We start from the raw sequence: 20705 nt of genomic DNA, 5'->3' as shown, positions 1-20705 counted from the left end.
GCGGGCCTTTGGACCCGGTTGGCCGGGCGGCAGACGAATGCCTTTCGCTGCGGACTCCCATGTCTGATTTCGGTCGGGGACGGCTCTTTGGAAAGCCCCGGTTTTCCCGGTGCTGCACTCACAGCAAGAGAGAGAGGGGGAAGGAGAGAGAGAGAGAGAGGGAAGGAGAGCGAGAGAGAGGGAAGAGGGGAGAGCGTGAGGGAAGGAGATAGTTTTCCCGCGGTCACCATTTTGTGAGGTACTAACGGCAGTTTGAAGGATTAGGCCCCGCCCACACACGCCATGAAACGCCCCCCATGATGCAGCGCGCTCCCCCCGTAGGATTGGTCAACCTTCACGTCACTCAATGCTAATGAGCGGATTTCCCCCGTATGATTGGCCAACCTCTAATGAGCGGAATTTTGAACGTTTTTTGTCTACTGTCTGAACAATTTTTGTCTGACCAAAAAGTAAATATGCCTAGGACACCCTCCTAATCATAACCTTTCTTTTGATATAACATATGTGTAGGTATGCTCTATAACTTTTGAGTGATGCCCGGACAGACAGACAGACAGACAGACAGACACCACTATCCTTTTATATATATAGATAACAGTTCCCATAAAATGTCAGTTCCACAGTAACCCTGATGCCATGGGTTTCTTCACAATGGGAGATCATTTTCATTTTCGGTGCGAGCAGAAAACTGGCATTTGCGGATCGACTGTCCATTATAAACCTCTCCTGAAATTGCTTTCCATTGACGGCAATGGAAGAAAAATTGGACAGTTTCTGTAACGGGTGCCTCCATGCTGTGTTGATCAGAGAATTGTAATGCAGCGGGGATTGGAAGGGAAGAAAATAGCTAAATGTGGAAAGGTCGTTGAATTGCTTCCTAGCCTGAAGGTGTTGGCCCACGTTGTTGTTTCGTTCCACAGTAGCTGGCAGCCCTCCAGCACCTCACCCGAGTGGCAGTTCTTAATATGTCGGCAGGTTTTTTCATGCTTGAGTAGGATTGCAGTCAAGCCCAGTCCAGTTTTTGTACGCCATTGACAGTGTGCACTTTACACCAGAAGTAAGCCTGGAGGAGTCTGTGTTTCATGTTTACACAGAGTGTGAGAGGTTGCAGCCCCTCTTTCACTATTTGAAGGGGCTGCTCCTCGATTTTTGGCTGCACTTCAGTCCCACGTTCCTGATCTTTGGTCACCCAGTGCGGAGGGGAGCGGGCAGATCGGAGGACCTCCTCATAGGACTGCTCCTGGGCCTGGCCAAAAAATCCATCAATTGGTCCAGGCAGCGGGCGGTCGAGGGGGTCATTCGGCCCGATTGCCTGCCTCTCTTCCGCGGCTATGTTCGCGCCCAGGTGGCCCTGGGGATGGATCATGCGGTGTCCGCCGGCACGCTTGAGGCCTTCCGCGACCGGTGGGCGCCGCGGGGACTGGAGTGCATCATCAACCCGGACAAGCAAATTTTAATTTAATTTGTTAAGTTTTATTTAAAGTTTTATTAAGTTACAGTTGATTTGTTTAAACACCAAAACCAAAAGAGTACACCAGAAGTAACCGGATTGGAATCGGGAGCAGAATTCCTGTTTCCCATTCACCCCACCCCCCATCCCCAGTTCCTAGCCCAACAACAACAATAACAACTTGGCAATTGTAATCTCCCCACTACTTAACTTGGCGGAAGTCAGATAACTTATCTGGGGACCTGCCTTGCCTGTACAGCTCAATGGAATACTGAGTGGTGAACGAAGCCATTAGGGGATTAACTAGTCGTTTTACACATTCCACAGCTTAATAAAAATCTAAACACGTGGTTCCAATTACAACCACTCTTAGAAGCAAAGCATGGATTAGTAACAAAGAATGTTATCACCTTGCACCATGCTACTGCACTTCTGATAACTTTATTTTTCTTTTCAAAGCTGGTTTTACAATATGTTCCTTGCTGAAGTGAAAAATAAAATTGGCCAAGTTTTTCCCCAGCAGGTAAGCCAAGGCACTCTTATTCATTGTCCCTTTAGGTCCAAAGTTCTAAACAACTCTAGAGCAGAACGTGGTGTGTGAAATGGAACGGAGCCTGTGTGCAATAAGAAGATGGATATAATTGAACTAGTTGGTTAAGGCCAGAGGTTGTCATATTATCTGAGTGTAAAATGCTTAGAAAGGATTAAAGAGATGTCAGGCATGGGGTGGGGAGTGGGGGGAGGGTAAGGGGTAAAAGGGGGGCATTGTTAGTAAGGGAAAAATTAATTATAATACAGACTTTTTTTATTTGTTCCTGGGATGTAAGTGGCACTGGCAAGGCAGTATTTGTTGCCCTGAGGCCATTAACAGTTACTCACCTACTGGAGTCACATGTAGGCCAGACCACATAAGACATTAGTGAACCAGTAGGAGTTTTTACAATAATCCAGCAGCTTTCTAATGGTCATTTTCTAGTGCTGGCCCACATATTACTAGATTTAACTCTGGATAAAGTGAGAGCCAAACCAGTCTGAATGAAAACCTATGGCAGCACAGGTTGAAAGCTAACTACTGGCAACTCCTACAGACCGCCTACAAGAAGGAGATTGATACACTTTTCACTCGTTCAAGTGAATGCCTATCAGAAACAGAGGTTGGGGTGAAATTGGTCTTCACCAGCAGCACAGAACACAGCCACAGCGAATCGGCAGCCCGCTTTACACCACGCTCGACTGACATCAACAGAAAAGGAAATCAGGCGCCGTGTAAAATGGGCTGCCGATTCGCTAGGAGTCCCTTTCACTCTACTGGTGAAGAGCAATTTCACCCCCAGTTCTGTCCTCACGGGAATTACTGGTCACTTCAACCTGATTCAGCTCAGTTCCCATGAAAATATTAATAGATAATCAGATGGAAGGATATTGAGTGTGCAGAAGATTAAAATTCAGAAAGATGTGCGGGTTAGGTTGATTGGCTATGATAAAATTGACCCTTAATGTTAGGGGGATTAAATACGTGGGGTTACGGGGATAGGGTGGGATATGTGTTGGTGTAGGGGTTACGGGGATCGGGTGGGATATGTGTCGGTGCAGGCTCGATGGGCTGAAATGGCCTCTATCTGCACTGTGAGGTTTCTGTGATTCTGTGGTTCTGAGATTTAACAATTGTGCAGACAAATTGGAAATGACACTTATTATGAAAACTGCAAGATTATATATACTGATACTGGTAAGGTTGCTTAATGTTACTGGACTAGTAGTCCAGAGAAGATGAGTACAAATGCCATCATGGCAGATTGAGAAGTTGAATTCAGTTTTAAAAGTCTGGAAATCAGTAAAAGTGACCATGAAGCTGTCAGATTGTCGTAAAAACCCAACTGGTTCTTTCCTGTTCTTTAGGGAAAGAAACCTGCCGTCCTTACCCGGTCTGGCCTATACGCAACTCCAGTCCCACACCAACATGGTTGACTCTTAACTGCCCTCTGAAGTGGCCTAGCAAGCCACTCAGTCATATCAAATCACCACAAACATGGACTGCAGCGGTTCAAGAAGAAGGCCCATGACCACCTTCTCAGGGCAACTAGGGACGGTCAATAAATGACGGCCTTGCCAGTCCTGAGAATAAATTCTTAAAAAGTTAAAGATAACATTAAAGGTTATGGCACTAAATAATTTGAGTCAATAAAGGTGTAATAGTTGGCCAAAAATTGAAAACCTTAGCACAGTTTATAACAGCAATTGCAAAGCCCAATAAATGTTGTGGCTTGTTATTAGGCCATAGACTATAAGTACAAGCAAGTAATATGAGCAGTCTATAAAGTATTAACTCGGCTGCCCATATCCTAACTCACAACAAGTCCCTTTCACCCATTACCCCTGTGCTCGCTGACCTACATTGGCTCCTGGTTAAGCAACGCATCAATTTCAAAATTCTCATTCTTGTTTTCAAATCCCTCCATGGCCTCGCCTCTCCCTATCTCTGTAATCTCCTTCACCCCACAACCCCACGAGCTATCTGCGTTCCTCTAATTCTGCCCTCTTGAGCACCCCTGATTATAATCGTGCAACCATTGGTGGCCATGTGGAATTCCCTCCCTAAACCTCTCTACCTCTCTTTCCTCCTTTAAGACGCCCCTTAAAACCTACCTCTTTGACCAAGCTTTTGGTCATCTGCCCTAATTTCTCCTTATGTGGCTTGGTGTCAAAAATGTTTTTTGTCTTATAATACTCCTGTGAAGCGCCTTGGGACAGTTTACTAAATTAAAGGCACTATATAAATACAAGTTGTTGTTGTTGTTGTATAACCATGTGATGTCCAACTCTAGTCATTATATTTAAGAAAAGATGCAAAGGCAGTGGGATGGACTGAGTCACAAATGACTCCAGAAGGCTAATTTTCCCAATGCATTCTCCTGGTGTGGAGCCTCACCCACCAGGCGTGCATATCAGGAAATTATCGGATTGCTCCCGACAATTTTCTGTCCCTTAATAGAAAATCATGGAGAGCAACAACAACAACAAGAACTTGCATTTATATAGCGCCTTTAACCCAAGGAGCGTAATCGGACATAAATTGACACCAAGCCAAAGAAGGAGACATTAGGACAGGTGACCAAACACTTGGTCAAATAGGTAGGTTTTAAGCAGCGCTTTAAAAGAAGAAAGAGCGGTAGAGAGGCAAAGAAGTTTGGAAAGGGAATTCCAGAGCTTAGGGCCTAGGTGACTGAAGGCACGGCCACCAATGGTGGGGTGAAGGAAGTGACGAATGCAGAAGAGGCCAGAGTTGGAAGAATGCGGAGCTCTTGCGGAGTCGTAGGGCTGGAGGAGGTTACAGAGATAGGATGGGGTGAGGCCATGGGGGGATTTGAACACGAGAATGAGAATTTTAAATTTGAGATATTGGTGGACCGGGAGTGAGCACAGAGGTGATGGGTGAATGGGACTTGGTGCGAGTTCGGATACAGACAGCACACGTGTGATTTCCCACGCTGGGCGCATCCATTCACAAATCAGCCCTCAGATTTATTGAGTTGTGAAGAGAAGCTAAGGAATTCAAATTTATTTTCAAGCAAAGGGAAATTGGCATTTTTCTTGTTCCACCATTTCTTATAAACAACAACCCCTTGCTGAATAATGTTACATAAAATTTTAAAGCTGATCGTTCTAACCTAAAGTTATTTTGAAAAACAGTGCTAGAAGGAATATGTTAGGCTGGATAGCCCTTTTTCAGCCGGCATGGACAGAATGGGCCAAATGGCTTCCTTATGTGCCGTAAACTTCTATGATTCTATGATTTTAAGAAATGTTGATGAATTTCTCCATACAGCTTGCTCCTTATTGTTTTAATTATTCATTGTATTTATTGTACAGCTGTGTACTGAGTTTAGAAATGTGATGGAAAAGCTTGAAGCCTACATCCAGACACTGAGCAGTAAGTACATCCATAAGATAATCAGCAGGAAACGTTCACTTTTTGTGCTAGTGTCTTCTGCGGGTTTTACAGGTTTGTACTGTTTTGTTTCACAGTTTCACGTCAACTGGACCAGTACGTAGAACTTGATTATTCTTTGATTGGAGAGCCGGAGATCACAACTGATTCCATTGGTCTTCCCATTAAGGTAGAGTTGCCACTCCTGATAAAAGTCCCTAACTGTAAAAATATCAATCATTCAATAGGAAGTTATTTTCTTGAGTCTGGTGCAGTTTCCCCAAACTTACACTTCCAAACACAGTGGCGTTTATCTTAAAATGTATTTTTCTGTAGAGCTCTAGGTCACCTGAAATAGCCATCAATGAGTTAACTCCACAGGCACAATCTGGACAAATCTAAATTCTTAAAAATCCCATGATAGAACCACGACATTTAGACCCTTCTGCTGTGAGACTGCAATGAAAGGGCCCAAAAATAGGTCAGGAAATGTCGGGTCCTGGCCTACACCAGAAGTTCCCACAGGGTCTTGTAAGTAGTGCAGCCTCCAGCCACAAGGCCGGTGACGCAAAGGGCGTTGAGCCGGGGATGGAGACTCCTGAGAGCCAGTACGCCCAGTGTGATGTGGCATACCGATCCCCAAGGAGATGGTGCAAGTGGTGCTCACTGAGGGAATCTAGCCCAGGGGGTGGAGCCTCAACCCCGAAGATCAGGCTCACTTGTTTATTATTTTGCATTATGATGGGGGGGCCAAAGAGAGCACAGAAATAATATGTCCTGGGCTGGGTGAGGAACTGTGCAACTGCCTCCAGATGGTAAAAGATGCTGGAGCTTCAGACAGTTTGGTGGGGTTGGTGGGCACTCAAGATGTGCCCATAGTGACATGAGCACCTGCCGACCCCAATCCAATCAGGTGCCCTCCCACTGATCCCACACACTCCGACAGGGTTAGTGTTGGAGGGCACCAGCAGGCATCATCTCAGCATAAATGCTGGAATGGAGCCCATGCAATTTTGGGGCCATGATGCCCAGAACACTTTCACTAACTGAAACATTACCAAGGCAAGAAGCAATGTTTTGTGCTTTTATGAATTGACTAGAAGTGTTAAAGGCTGCATTTATAGGAGCTTTTTTATTAAAATAAATAATATGAAGAGACAGTACAGTACCTCTTTATGACCAACAACTGCTTTTGGGGCTCTTTGGAAAGGCTTTGCCTACGAGGGTATATGTAGTGAACATATATATATATCATAACCCTATGTGGCAACTTGCACCTGTAACTCGTCAACCTTATTTGTAACACTCCTCACATTAACACACACGCATTCCAACACCACACTAGTTGGCTTTGCTTTTTGCTTCCATCTATTTCCTGCTCTTTCTACACTATTCTTTGTTCCGATGCTGTTGGTCCCTCCTAGTTTTCTATGCACCTTGTCTCTCCTCTCTGCTGCTATGTCCTGGTGCCCAACCCCCTGCCAAATTATTTTAAACCCTCCCCCACAGCACTAGTTAACCTTCCTGTGAAGTCATTGGTCCCAGCCCTGTTCAGGTGCAACCCATCCAGCTAGTACAGGTCCCTTCTGCCCTAATGCCCCAGAAATCTGAAGCCCCCCCTCCTGCACCACTTCTCCAGTCACGCATTCCCCTGCACTATCTTCCTGTTTCTGTACTCACTAGCACATGCCACTGGGAGTAAGCCAAAGATTATCACCTTTGTGGTCCTGTTCTTTAATCTCTTTCCTAACTCATGAAAGTCTGCTTGTTGGACCTCAACCCTTTTCCTACCTATGTTATTGGTTCTAACATGGACCACAACTTCTGGCTCTTTCCTTCCCTTCGCAGAAGGTCCTGCACCCATTCAGTGATATCCATTACCCTGGCACCAGGGAGGCGGCACACCAATCGGGACTCATGTCTGCAATTGCAGAAATGCCTGTCTATTCCCCTGACTATTGAATCCCCTATAGCAACTGTATTTCTCCACTTTCTTGTGCCCCCCTGTTCAGCTGAATCTCTCATAGTGCCATGGATTTGCTTCTGACTGCACTCTCCCAAGGTGCCACTGGTCTTCAACACTGAATACCGGTTTGTGAGTGCCACACTCCCAGGGGATCCCTGCATTGCCTGCCTGTTCCTCCTGGTGGTCACCTAACCCTCCTCTCCTCCTGAACTCTCTGTAGCTGCGGGGTGAGCACTGTTGTGTATGTACCTTTAAGGGAATAACTGGTCTCAGACTGCAGTACCGGCAGTGACCACCCCTGTATAAAAGGCCCTAGCAGGCTTCTGTAGTTTCAGTTTCCAGGTTGTCTCCATTCAGTAAAGACTTGTTATAATCAACTCCTGCAGTCCGTGTCTCAATTATACACGGACATAACACTGGCGACGAGTAAGAAACGAACTTACCTGCAACTCGGCAGCACCTCAGACGATGTTATTGAAGGTCGAAGCCAGAAGAAAGAAAAAAAATAATCCAAAGAAACTCGAGAAACGGGCGTCGACCGTGGGCAACCGCCCTCCAAATCATCGAATTGAAAAGTGCAGGAGAGACTGTCGAGAGCCAGGCTTGGTTCTCCAGTCTGTGGTTTCCCAGCTAATCGGGCTGGTGGCAGGTAGTGCACTGATCCTTCCTGGGCTGTGGCGGGCTAGAGCTCGGTCGGGTGGCTCTGCAACGGGGCCGGGCAGCGAGTCGGGAAGCAAAGAGAGAGAGAGAGGGTGGAGCACACAGGGCGCGGCCGGTGCTTCGAAGCCGGGCAGCGTTCGGACCTAAGAAGAGGGAGGGAAGTGTCCCAGAGGGTCCGCTCCACGACGGGAACGGTTCTTCAATTAACGGAGCAAATGTTGAAGCACGATAGAAAAATAAAAATACCGCGGAGAGCGGCGTTGGCAGCAGCGATCGGGGAGGCGCGAAGACCATAGGGCGTCGCCATTACAGGATAGTAAAATAAATATAATCGCCAGCAACAGCAGCGGCAGCGGCGGGAAAGCGTGGGAGGCGCCATCTTAACTCGGCGGGGAAGAAGGAAAAGCACGGGAGGCGCCATTTTGATCCATTGGGGACGAAGGCAAAGTGCGGGAGGCGCCATCTTAGATTTTCAAGATGCTAAAGACTGGCGATATCACTGCCTTTGATAATGCAATAGAAGACTGGACCACGTATGTGGAAAGAGTCGAGGTATATTGCGAGGCAAACGAAATAGCCAATGAGAAAAAGGCACCGGTATTGCTAAATTTAATGGGCGCAAGAACGTACGGCCTATTGCGGGACCTGATTACTCCAGCCAAACCGAAGGCGAAGAGTTTTAACGAAATTGTTGCTATCCTACAGGAACACCTAAATCCTACACCGCTGCTGATAGCAGAAAGATTTAAATTCCACAGGAGAAATCAGCATAAAAATGAGAGCAATGCTGATTACCTTACAGAACTACGCAAGCTATCAAAGCACTGCCAGTTCGGAGCAGGACTGGCAGATACCTTACGGGACAAATTTGTCTGTGGACTCCTGAGTGAAGGAACCCAGAAGAGGTTACTCTCAGAGAAAGAGCTGACGCTAGATAAGGCTTTCAGCGTGGCAGTATCGTACGAAGCAGCAGCAAGGGGAGCTGCGGAAATACAACAAAAGCCACAGGAATACGGCACCCACGAAATGACACGGGGATTTGCAAAATGTTATCGCTGCGGCAGAACAAACCATGACCAGAAGGACTGCTGGTCCAAGGACAAAATATGCAGGCAATGCGGAAAGATGGGACACATTGCACGAGTTTGCAGGTCTGGGAAGAAGACCAACGACAACAAAAAGGCTACTAAGGAACCATACAGGAAAGTACAAAAGATGATGGACAGTAGTTCCGAAGACCAGATGAGCGATACTGAATCCGGGAACAAGAGACTAAGCTGTCTCAAACTTCACAACATAATCGCAAAAGAGGATCACTGAACCATTTGGGTCACCCTCACGATAGCAGGGTCCCAAGTCAAAATGGAATTGGATACAGGATCAGCTCTAACCGTCATGAATCGACGAGACTACAAGCGGCTATTCTCACACATACCCTTGAGAGAGACATCCATTGTCTTGAGGACGTATACGGGGCAAAAAGTATACCCCAGAGGAAAAATAAGGGTGCCTGTCGAATACAATGGCAAGAAAATACGGGAATTGTATCTCTACATTCTGCAAGATGGTGAACCACCGTTATTGGGATGTGAATGGATCAGAAAGATAAGTTTAGACTGGCACTCCATTCAGGCACTGATGGTGGCTGGTAAAAAGGATGACGACGTCACTCCTGGACGATTGTCAACAATCTTAGCTGACGCCAAAGAGGTATTTCAACAAGAACTGGGCACTCTTAAAGGCATAACCGCCTCAATAAAAATAGAGGAGAAAGCAATTCCCAAGTTTTTCAAAGCAAGACCGGTACCATATGCAATTCGCCCAGCCGTCGAGGCAGAGCTGGAGAATCTGGAGAATGCAAGCGTGTTATCCAAGGTAGACTGGAGCGAGTGGGCGACACCCACCATTCCTGTCATGAAGAAAACGTTAAACAATAAGTCTGAGGAGCCAAGGAAGGTTCGCATCTGTGGGGACTTCAAGGTGACGGTGAACCCAGTCCTTCACACAGTACAATATCCTCTTCCAAGGATAGAAGATATCTTCGCCTCACTACCTGGAGGGAAGCGTTTTACAAAAATTGACCTAGCACAAGCATATTTGCAGATGGAGGTTGAAGAATCCTCCAGGAAGTATCGCACGATAAACACTCACAAAGGTCTTTACCAGTATAATCGACTGGTATTCGGAGTAGCGTCAGCTCCGGCGATATGGCAAAGAGCGATGGAACAAGTCCTGCAAGGGATTCCGGGGACTCAGTGTTACTTGGACGACATCCTAGTGACAGGTGAAGATGACAGTGAACACCTTGCCAACCTAGAGCAGGTGCTCACTAGACTACGTGAACATGGGCTACGAGCCAATCGCCCCAAGTGCGAGTTTTTTAAGAAACAGAGATCGTATTGTGGCCACGTGATTGATGAAGAGGGGTTGCATAAGTCCCCTGACAAAATTGAAGCGGTAGTTAAGGCTCCAACGCCTGAAAATGTGTCACAACTGAGGTCATTCCTCGGATTGGTGAATTACTACCATAGGTTTTTGCCGAATTTGTCCACAATTCTGCATCCACTGAACGCCCTACTACGAACGGGAGTAGAATGGAAATGGAGCGATGAATGTAAGCGGGCCTTTCAGAAGAGTAAGGACCTAATCACTTCAAGAGAAGTATTGGCTCACTACAACCCATCACTACCGATAAGACTGGCGTGTGATGCGTCTCCCTACGGCATTGTGGCGGTACTGTCACATAAATTCCTTGATGGTTCAGAGAGGCCGATAGCTTTTGCGTCACGCTCGTTAACTTCAGCCGAGCGTAACTACGCCCAGATTGACAGAGAGGCCCTCAGCCTGGTGTGGGGGGTGAAGAAGTTCAATCACTACCTGCACGGTCAGAAATTTACTCAACTAACTGATCATCAACCTCTCGTCTCCATTTTCAACCCTCAGAAGGGCGTACCGATAATGATGGCACAACGGCTACAGAGGTGGTCCCTTTTCCTAGGGGCACACCAATATGACATCGAGTACAAAGGAACTAAACAGCATGGGAATGCTGATGGATTGTCGCGCCTACCGTTGCCGACGGTGGAAAAAGAACTGGCAGTGGATCCAGTGGAGTTATTCCACTCGACTATAGTCGAATGTCTACCTGTGACGAATGCAAACATAGAAAAGGAAACACGAAATGACCCGACACTCTCCTGGGTCTATGATTTAACGGTGAAGGGATGGCCAGCACATGGCGAACCACTGCTGCCAGCATTCTCGCCGAGAAGAGAACAGCTGTCAGTGTGCAGAGGAACCTTGATGTGTGGATCCAGAGTAGTAATTCCACCCAAATTGAAGGATAGAGTGCTCAATGAGCTTCATGAGGGTCATCTGGGAGGGGTGAAAATGAAGAACTTAGCCAGAGCGTTTGTGTGGTGGCCGGGAATCGATAGAGAAATCGAAGAGATGACCAAGAGCTGTACAGGATGCCAGAAGGTCCAAAACGCCCCACCACAAGCCCCTCTACATCCATGGGAGTGGCCCTCATCTCCATGGCAAAGGGTGCACATTGATTTTGCTGGTCCCTTTATGGACTCGATGTTTTTAATTGCGGTGGATGCACATTCAAAGTGGCCAGAGGTAATAAAAATGTCCTCAACCACCACAGAAAAAACTATCACAGTCTTACGAACCATATTCGCCAGGAATGGGCTACCTGAACAAATTTGCTCTGACAATGGACCACAGTTTGTGTCTGAAGAGTTCCGGAGGTTCTTAAAGAACAATGGTGTTAAGCATTACACATCCGCCCCATATCATCCAGCCACTAATGGATTGGCCGAGAGGTTTGTTCAAACATTCAAGAAGGCTATCAAGGCAATGTGTAATGAAGATATACCCCTACAACACAAGGTGGATAACTTCTTGTTTGCCTACCGGAATGCGACACATGCGGTTACCAACCAAACTCCAGCCATGATGCTCTTCAATCGAAGCCTACGATGCCGCTTGGATTTGGTTAAGCCAAACGTCAGAAGAGATGTGGAGAACAGGCAGTTTCAGAATATGAATGAAAGACCGACCAGGAGTTTTAAGATAGGTCAACCAGTTTTGGCCCGGGACTACCGCACAGAGAAATGGCAGCCAGGAACGATCTGTACACGGCAAGGACCTCTAATGTATACCGTGGATGTTGGAGAGAGCATTGTAAGACGCCATGCTGACCAGATTCTAGAGTCACTGGAAAACGTCAACTCCACACCACGATCTGATACACCTGGCGATGAAACCGAAGTACCAATTGCATCTACCGCAGAATCGGTGATATTGGAAGCAGATGAACCAAACAACGACATTGATCCCGACTCAACCTTGCCAGAAGAACCTGATATCCCAAAGAGGCGTTATCCAGACAGAATCAGGAAGCCTCCTCAAAGACTGAACTTATAATTGCTTAACTTCAACCATGTATCTAGCAACCGTAATTGTAATTGTAATTCGTTATTATTTAGTTGTTAAATGAATGTTATGTACTGTTTATCTAAAAGGGGAATATTGTTGTGTATGTACCTTTAAGGGAATAACTGGTCTCAGACTGCAGTACCGGCAGTGACCACCCCTGTATAAAAGGCCCTAGCAGGCTTCTGCAGTTTCAGTTTCCAGGTTGTCTCCATTCAGTAAAGACTTGTTATAATCAACTCCTGCAGTCCGTGTCTCAATTATACACGGACATAATAAGTACCTCCTGAAACCTGCTATCCACAAAACTCTCAGCTTCCCGTATGCACCGTAGTGACGCCTGTAATGTATGTGCTTTAAGTCAGAACTACTTTTTACAGCTCCTGTATACTGTAGTACTGGCAGTAACCACACCGGTATATAAGCTGTGTGCATGCCTCTGTACCCCAGTCTAGAGATTACCCTCCTCCAGTAAAGACCTGTTATTTGTTTATGTACAGCATCCATGTAATTATTTATCCACTGAACCACGGATTTAACAGTGGTGACAAGTATTGATGCGAATCTACCTGCAACATAAAAAATAAAAAAAATAGTCGAGTCCAGGAACACGGGCGTCGACCGCGAGCAACCGCCCAGCAGTCAGGCAGAGATCCAACTTCGCTGGGGAGGCTGTGGGGGGTCGGGTTTGGTTCCCCAGCCACAACGAGCAGTAAGAGACCGACGACAGGTCCAGAGCAGGCCCTTCCCGAGCAGCGGTGGCTGGAGCCGACCGACGGCAGAGAGAGAGAGCCGGGCAGCGTCGACGGGGTAAGAAAGAGGGTGAAGAGAGCAGGGCGCAGCCGGGGGTTGATCACTGAGCGGCGTCGAGGAAAAATACTGCAAACCGGAGAGAGAGAGGGTAAGAAACAGCCGGGTTCTAGACTGAGTGGTGTCAACAAATATCAAGAGAAGAACGCGCAGAGCACAGCCAGGGATCACGGGCTGATCAGGGTCCGCGGGGTGAAGCAAGGGGAGACGCCATTGAGCCGCGGAGAAGCAGGGAGAGCGCGGGAGATGCCATTGAGCTGCGGAGAAGCAGGGAGAGCGCGGGAGGCGCCATTGAGCCACGGAGAAGAAGGAAGAGACGGGCGAGCACGGGAAGGAAGGAAAGCACGGGAGATGCCATTTTGTGCCAGCGGAGAAGAAGGGGAAGCGCGGGAGGCGCCAATGGTGATAGTTAACGCACAACCAAGGATGCCGAAGAGTGGCAGTATCTCTACGTTCGACAATGAAGTCGAAGATTGGGCGACATATGTGGAACATATTGAGGTGTACTGCAGGGCGAATGAAGTGCCAGATGCTAATAAAGCACTGGTGCTGTTAAATTCCATGGGTGCAAAAACTTATGGGTTACTGCGAAATCTAATAACCCCAGAGAAGCCGGTAAACAAGAATTTTGAAAGCATAGTAGAAATCCTACAGGACCACTTAAACCCCACACCGCTGCTGATAGCAGAACGATTTAAGTTCCATAAAAGGAACCAACACAAAGACGAAAGCAATGCTGAGTACCTAACGGAACTGCGCAAGCTATCGAAATACTGCCAGTTTGGAGCGGGACTAGCAGACACGTTAAGGGACAAGTTTGTGTGTGGGCTACAAAGTGAAGGAACCCAGAAACGGCTTCTATCAGAAAAGGACCTTACGCTGGACAAAGCTTTCAGTATGGCAGTATCACACGAAGCAGCCACAAGGGGCGCTGCAGAGATACAACGGAGACCGCAAGAATATGGCACCAACGAAATGACCTATGGAACAGGGAAGTGCTATCGCTGCGGCAGAACAACACATGACCAGAAAGATTGTTGGTTCAAGGACCAAGTGTGCAGACAGTGTGGGAAAGCAGGACACATAAGAGTCTGCAGGTCTGGGAAGAAAACCAACAGTAAGAAATCTCCACAGGAGAAGTACAAAAAGGTACACCAGGTGATGGACAGTGGTTCAGACGAACAGAAAAGTGACACAGACTCCGGAAGCAAGGAGCTGGGTTGTCTGAAACTACATAATGTAACCGAAATGGAGGATCACCAGACTATCTGGGTTACACTCAAGATAGACGGAGTCCAAGTGGAAATGGAATTGGACACAGGGTCAGCTCTAACAGTCATAAATCAAAGAGACTACAAGCGGCTATTTTCACACATACCCTTGAAAGCTACAGAGATTGTCTTGAAGATGTATACGGGGCAAAAAGTCTACCCCAAAGGAAAAATAAGGGTGAAAGTGACATATAAAGGTCAGGAAATACCTAAAATGGATATATATGTATTGCCAAATGGAGGACCACCACTGCTAGGACGTGAATGGATCCGGAAGATACATTTAGATTGGCATTCCATACAGGCACTGAAGGTGGAGGCCAAAAAGGATGACGACGTCACACCTGGATGACTGTCAAAAATGCTAACTGACGCAAAAGCAGTGTTCCAGGAGGGACTAGGAACACTAAAAGGAATAACAGCAACAATTAAAATAGAGGATAATGCAAGCCCAAAGTTTCTGAAGGCCAGACCAGTGCCTTATGCGATCAGACCAGCGGTTGAAGCAGAGCTGGAAGGGTTGGAACGTTCAGGAGTACTGTCCAAAGTGGACTGGAGCGAGTGGGCTACACCCATCGTTCCTGTAATGAAGAGGTCGTTGAGTAATACACCTGGGGAACCAAAGAAGGTCCGCATCTGTGGGGATTTTAAGGTGACAGTGAACCCAGTCCTTCACACGGTGCAATATCCACTTCCACGAATTGAGGATATTTTCGCCTCGCTACCTGGCGGTAAATGCTTCACCAAAATTGATCTAGCCCAGGCGTACTTGCAAATGGAGGTAGAAGAAGCTTCGAAACATTACCTTACGATCAACACCCATAAAGGTCTCTATCAATACAACCGGCTGGTGTTTGGAGTAGCCTCGGCTCCGGCTATCTGGCAAAGGGCGATGGATCAGGTCCTGCAAGGGATTCCAGGGACCCAGTGTTATTTGGACGACATCTTGGTCACGGGCGAAAATGACAGTGATCACCTCGCTAACTTGGAGAAGGTGCTCGCCAGATTAAAGGAATATGGGCTACGAGCTAATCACCACAAGTGCGAGTTTTTCCAGAAACAGATCTCGTATTGTGGCCACGTCATCGATGAAGAGGGGTTACATAAGTCCCCTGACAAGATAAAGGCAGTAGTCAAGGCTCCAGCACCGGGAAATGTGTCACAACTGAGGTCGTTCCTCGGGCTGGTAAACTATTACCACAAGTTCTTACCAAATTTGTCTACGGTATTAAACTCGCTGAACACCCTACTGCAAACAGGGGTACCATGGAAGTGGGATGACGAACGTAGACGAGCTTTCCAGAAGTGTAAAGAGTTGATCACATCAAAAGAGGTGTGGGCCCATTTCAACCCAGCACTACCAATTCGTTTGGCATGTGATGCATCACCCTACGGCATTGGAGCGGTGCTGTCGCACAAATTCCCAGATGGGTTGGAGAGGCCAGTAGCCTTTGTGTCTCGGTCACTAACCTCAGCTGAGCGCAACTACGCCCAGATTGACAGGGAGGCCCTCAGCCTAGTATGGGGAGTAAAAAAATTCAACCACTATCTGCATGGACAGAAGTTCACCTTGCTGACTGACCACCAACTACTTGTCTCCATCTTTAATCCTAAGAAGGGTGTGCCAGTAATGACTGCACAGCGGTTACAAAGATGGTCCCTGTTTCTAGGGGCGAATCAATATGAAATAGAATATAAAGGCACGAGACAGCATGGGAACGCTGATGGGCTATCGCGCCTGCCACTGCCTGCTGTGGAGGAAGCACCAGCAGTGGACCCTATCGAGATATTTTATTCGTCGATAATTGAACGATTGCCAGTAACAAACGCGGATATAGAGAAGGAGACCCGCAATGATCCGACGCTGTCACGGGTATATGAATTGACGGTGAGGGGATGGCCAACACATGGCGACTCACTGTTGCCAGCATTCTCATCCAGAAGAGAACAGCTGTCAGTATGCCAGGGGACAGTGATGTGTGGATCCAGAGCGGTGATTCCACCCAAGTTAAGGGAGAGAGTGCTAAATGAGCTACATGAAGGTCATCTGGGGGGAGTGAAAATGAAAAGCCTAGCTAGGGCTTATGTGTGGTGGCCGGGAATCGATCAACAAATCGAAGACCTAACTAAGAGCTGCTTAGGATGCCAGAAGGTCCAAAATGCACCAGCACATGCCCCTCTACACCCATGGGAGTGGCCCTCCTCTCCATGGCAACGGGTGCACATTGATTTCGCTGGTCCATTCATGGACTCAATGTTCTTAATAGCAGTGGATGCTCATTCAAAGTGGCCTGAGGTGATAAAGATGTCTTCAACCACTACAGAGAAAACGATTGCAGTCCTACGGACCATATTTGCCAGAAACGGGTTGCCAGAGCAGATCTGCCCTGATAATGGACCACAGTTTGTGTCCGACAAGTTCCAAAAATTCATGAAAAGGAATGGGGTAAGGCATTACACATCCGCCCCGTATCATCCAGCCACCAATGGATTGGCTGAGAGGTTCGTACAAACCTTTAAGAAGGCGATAAAGGCCATGTGCGACGAGGAAATTCCACTACAGCATAAGATGGACAATTTCTTATTAGCCTACCGAAACGCGACACATGCAGTTACCAAACAGACCCCGGCCATGATGTTCTTTAACCGAAGGTTGAGATCTCATCTGGACTTGCTCAGACCAAATGTGCGAAGAAATGTTGAGGACAAACAATTCCAGCACATCAACGAGAAGCCGACAAGGAGCTTCAATGTAGGGCAACCAGTCTTGGCCCGGGACTATCGAACAGAGAAGTGGCAACCCGGAACGATATGTACAAGGCAGGGGCCATTAATGTACACAGTGGATGTCGGGGAGAACATTGTGAGACGCCACGTCGATCAGATCTTAGCATCACAGGAATGCGTCAACCCCATGTCTCGAGTACCTGGGGATGAACCCGACATACTGGTAGTATCTACTTCAGACCCAGTAGCAGTGGAACCCGATGAACTACCCGATGAAAGGGGGTCAGAATCGCCTCTGCACCAAGAACAAGAACCTCCGGAAAGGCGCTATCCCGAAAGGGTCAGGAAGCCGCCCCAAAGACTGAATCTATAAATGGACTTTTGTTATTGAATGTACATGTAAAAATGTAATTGTTATTTGAATATTAAGGGGGTATTATTAATCTAAAAAGGGAGGAATTGTAGTGTATGTGCTTTAAGTCAGAACTACTTTTTACAGCTCCTGTATACTGTAGTACCGGCAGTAACCACACCGGTATATAAGCTGTGCGCATGCCTCTGTACCCCAGTCTAGAGATTACCCTCCTCCAGTAAAGACCTGTTATTTGTTTATGTACAGCATCCGTGTAATTATTTATCCACTGAACCACGGATCTAACAACGCCAACCGCCCCTCAAGCTCAGAAACTCTGAGCGCGAGCGGTTGGCTGCACTTTCCACGCCACGCAAAGTGTTCTGGCATTCCCACCTGGCACAGGATGTGCATGCGACGGGCCCCAGCTGTCCTGCCATGTTAGTCAACAGTTATTTCAAACTGCTTATTTTTAGCTTTAAGGCTATTTAACTGTTTAACTAACGCTAAAACACTAAACTCTAAAACTAAAGAAAAACATCAACCACGAACCAATAAACTAAATACTTATCTGTAACTTACCCGCTCTGCTCCACACTGTGTGCTGACTATCATGACACATTGGCCGTAAGTGCCCCGCAAGTTCCAGGTTTCTGCATGTGCTGCACTTGCGCGAAAACCCGGAACTTGCGATCTGTCAAGTTTCAGCTTGGCAGATCCTCCACATCCCTGGGAAATAGACATCTGCAGGCGGAGAGTTGGGCTATTTGCCCAACGACTGCCCAGCGAATGCCTGTGAAACTCTTATGCCTGGTAAAAGCAGGAGTAGGGCCTTCTTTTAGCAGCATAAGAGTTTTAATAAAACATTTTGTAAAATTAATTATTTAAATAAACATAAAAAAACTTTAAAATTAGTTTCAGTTATTTTTAGCCACTTTAAAATGTTTGAATTTATTTTTCAAAAAATTTAATTTTTGTTTTAAATGTTTAATTTAATTGTATTTTAATTAATTTTGAACATGTAATGATTTGTTTTTATTTAACTGGTGTGTAATTGTGTTTTTTAGTGGATTCCTATTCATGCTTATGGGGATTTTGTACGTAAATGGAATCCCCATAAGCATAATGGAGATCCCCTTTTTTTCATTGGTTGGCCTGGCCCATGTGATCCCAGGGGCGCTCGCGAACTGCATGCGCCCCTGGGATCCGTGGGCCTTTACGCCGGAAGGCCCAGGAGCACAAGTCCACAAACCTCCGGGACCATCGGGTAGGTTCGGACTTTTCTTGAGATTCAGAGGCATTCGCCCGCAGGAAGCGTCCGACCGCAAATTCAGGCCCATAGAGTTTTTCCCTGTTTGTCTGGTATCTGCTACTCTGGGTCTCCCGATAGGCTCTGTTGGCGTTCTTCCAAAATTCTTAATGAAACATCTTTTACACTTATATTGAATATGTATTATATATTAAAAATGCTAAGTAGGTTGCAATATTTCATTTCAAAATACATTGAAAACTCTTATTCCAGGCTCCGTCTATGGCAAAATCCAGCTTAGAATCGTGAGTGTGCAGTATCAATTACGTCTTTTCTTCTAAATGGTTTATGGGCTAGAAGATTTAAAGTAGGATTGCCTGCTCCCAATTTTTTGGGTACTTACTACAACTCAAAGAAGATCAAGCTTGCACTGTAATCGGTATTTGTAGTGTAATTTGTTACTGTTACATGACTCAGTGCCTTCATTTACATTCTAGCTTGAGCTTCTTTGAGTTGTAGTAAGTACGCCAAAAAATTGGGAGCAGGCAATCCTACTTAAAGTTTAAATCTTCTAGCACATAAACCATTTAGAAAAAAAGCCTTATTGTTCCTAAAATGGGAAAATCTCGGCTCTGCGGAGTCTCTCCTCCATCCATCTTGTGGCCGCTGGTTCTAAATAGAGTAAGATGGCTGCCCTCCATAAATTATTATAAATCTGTTGCTTTACTGACCCCCATCCCATTCCTCCTTTCCATCCCTTCCCTCTTTCCATTCCTTCCTCCTCTCATTCGTCTCCATCACCTTCCCCCACTTCTTCACCTCCCGTCCTCGCCCCATTCCCATCTCATCCCTCCTCCCTCTCAACCCCCACCCCTCCCTGCCCTCCACTGGTCCCTACTCTCCACTTCACCTTTCACACCCTCTCCTCTAAGTCCCAGTCCCTTTACTCCCCCCGCTCACCCTGCCATGGTCCGGTCATCCCACCTACCCTCTAATCTAGCTTCACCTGAAGACTACACTTGCAAACTCCCCAACACCTTGGGAGATCAGCTAGTATTTTATCATTATATACAAGATCAGTGCAACAGAATGTGAATATACATTGCATAACACAGCCATATCTTTAGTGATGAGAAACTTGAAGATTTTAAAGTATACTGCAAATTGTGTTGCATAATATGAAATAATTCCATGTTACCTTGTAAAATATCTTTGTGCATTGCCCTTGGGGGCTCAGTTATTTGGTACATGCTATCCTGCTCACTGTTTCATCTCTTTCTGCTTATTCCACCATTGAGTTTATAGTCAATCAGTTCTGGAATTACTGAGATCTTCTGTATATCCTTCAGGGTGAGTTGTATGACGTTCAGCACCATACGGAGTCTCCGTTTACTGCACCATCATTTAACCTCCCAGACACCACTGCCCATATGTTGATCCTTGGACTGTCAGAGTACTTTGTTAACACAGGAGGATTTGCATATTTTGCAGCTGGAGCTTTGCAAATCAACATTACAGATGATATGGTAAGTGAATTACTCTTTTAATGTACACTGATTGGAAAAAAAAGCTGTGGTGATTGACCACTTCACTCCCAACCAGGAATTACAAGTCGAAGTCCCAGGCCATGCCTTTTCATTGGAATGTGTTTACCCTCTTTAGATGCATTTTGCCAGTTCTTGACTAAGCTATTGGTTGGAACCATCTGCTGCTTTATCAGTGGCTCTGACAATAGTCTAGCCCAAAAGTCCCTGCACGTTTGACTGAGGAATGCATAGTGATAATGTGGACAACTCTGATCCTTGTTCACTGAAATTAGAACCAAGGAGCCTTTAATATCTAACTTGAC

The 20705-nt window shown here is 46.5% G+C and overlaps 1 protein-coding gene across 1 annotated transcript in view; it reads left to right on the top strand.

The window, feature by feature from the left end:
• The window catches only part of LOC147108579 (bactericidal permeability-increasing protein-like), a 69224-nt gene that overhangs the window by 11203 nt on the left and 37316 nt on the right, over window positions 1-20705 (top strand). Inside the window, exons 6-9 of the mRNA XM_086005265.1 lie at window positions 1910-1973; window positions 5321-5381; window positions 5477-5568; window positions 20206-20382. Of these exons, the coding sequence (XP_085861391.1) occupies window positions 1910-1973; window positions 5321-5381; window positions 5477-5568; window positions 20206-20382 (394 nt within the window). The remainder of the gene's footprint in view (window positions 1-1909; window positions 1974-5320; window positions 5382-5476; window positions 5569-20205; window positions 20383-20705) is intronic.

The sequence above is a fragment of the Somniosus microcephalus genome, chromosome 13 (genome assembly GCF_052327205.1).
Source record: "Somniosus microcephalus isolate GS21.2 chromosome 13, FLI_Smic_1.0, whole genome shotgun sequence".
NCBI lineage: Eukaryota > Metazoa > Chordata > Chondrichthyes > Squaliformes > Somniosidae > Somniosus > Somniosus microcephalus.
Note: the sequence above shows the minus strand (reverse complement) of the source record. Positions and strands in the feature narration are given on the sequence as shown.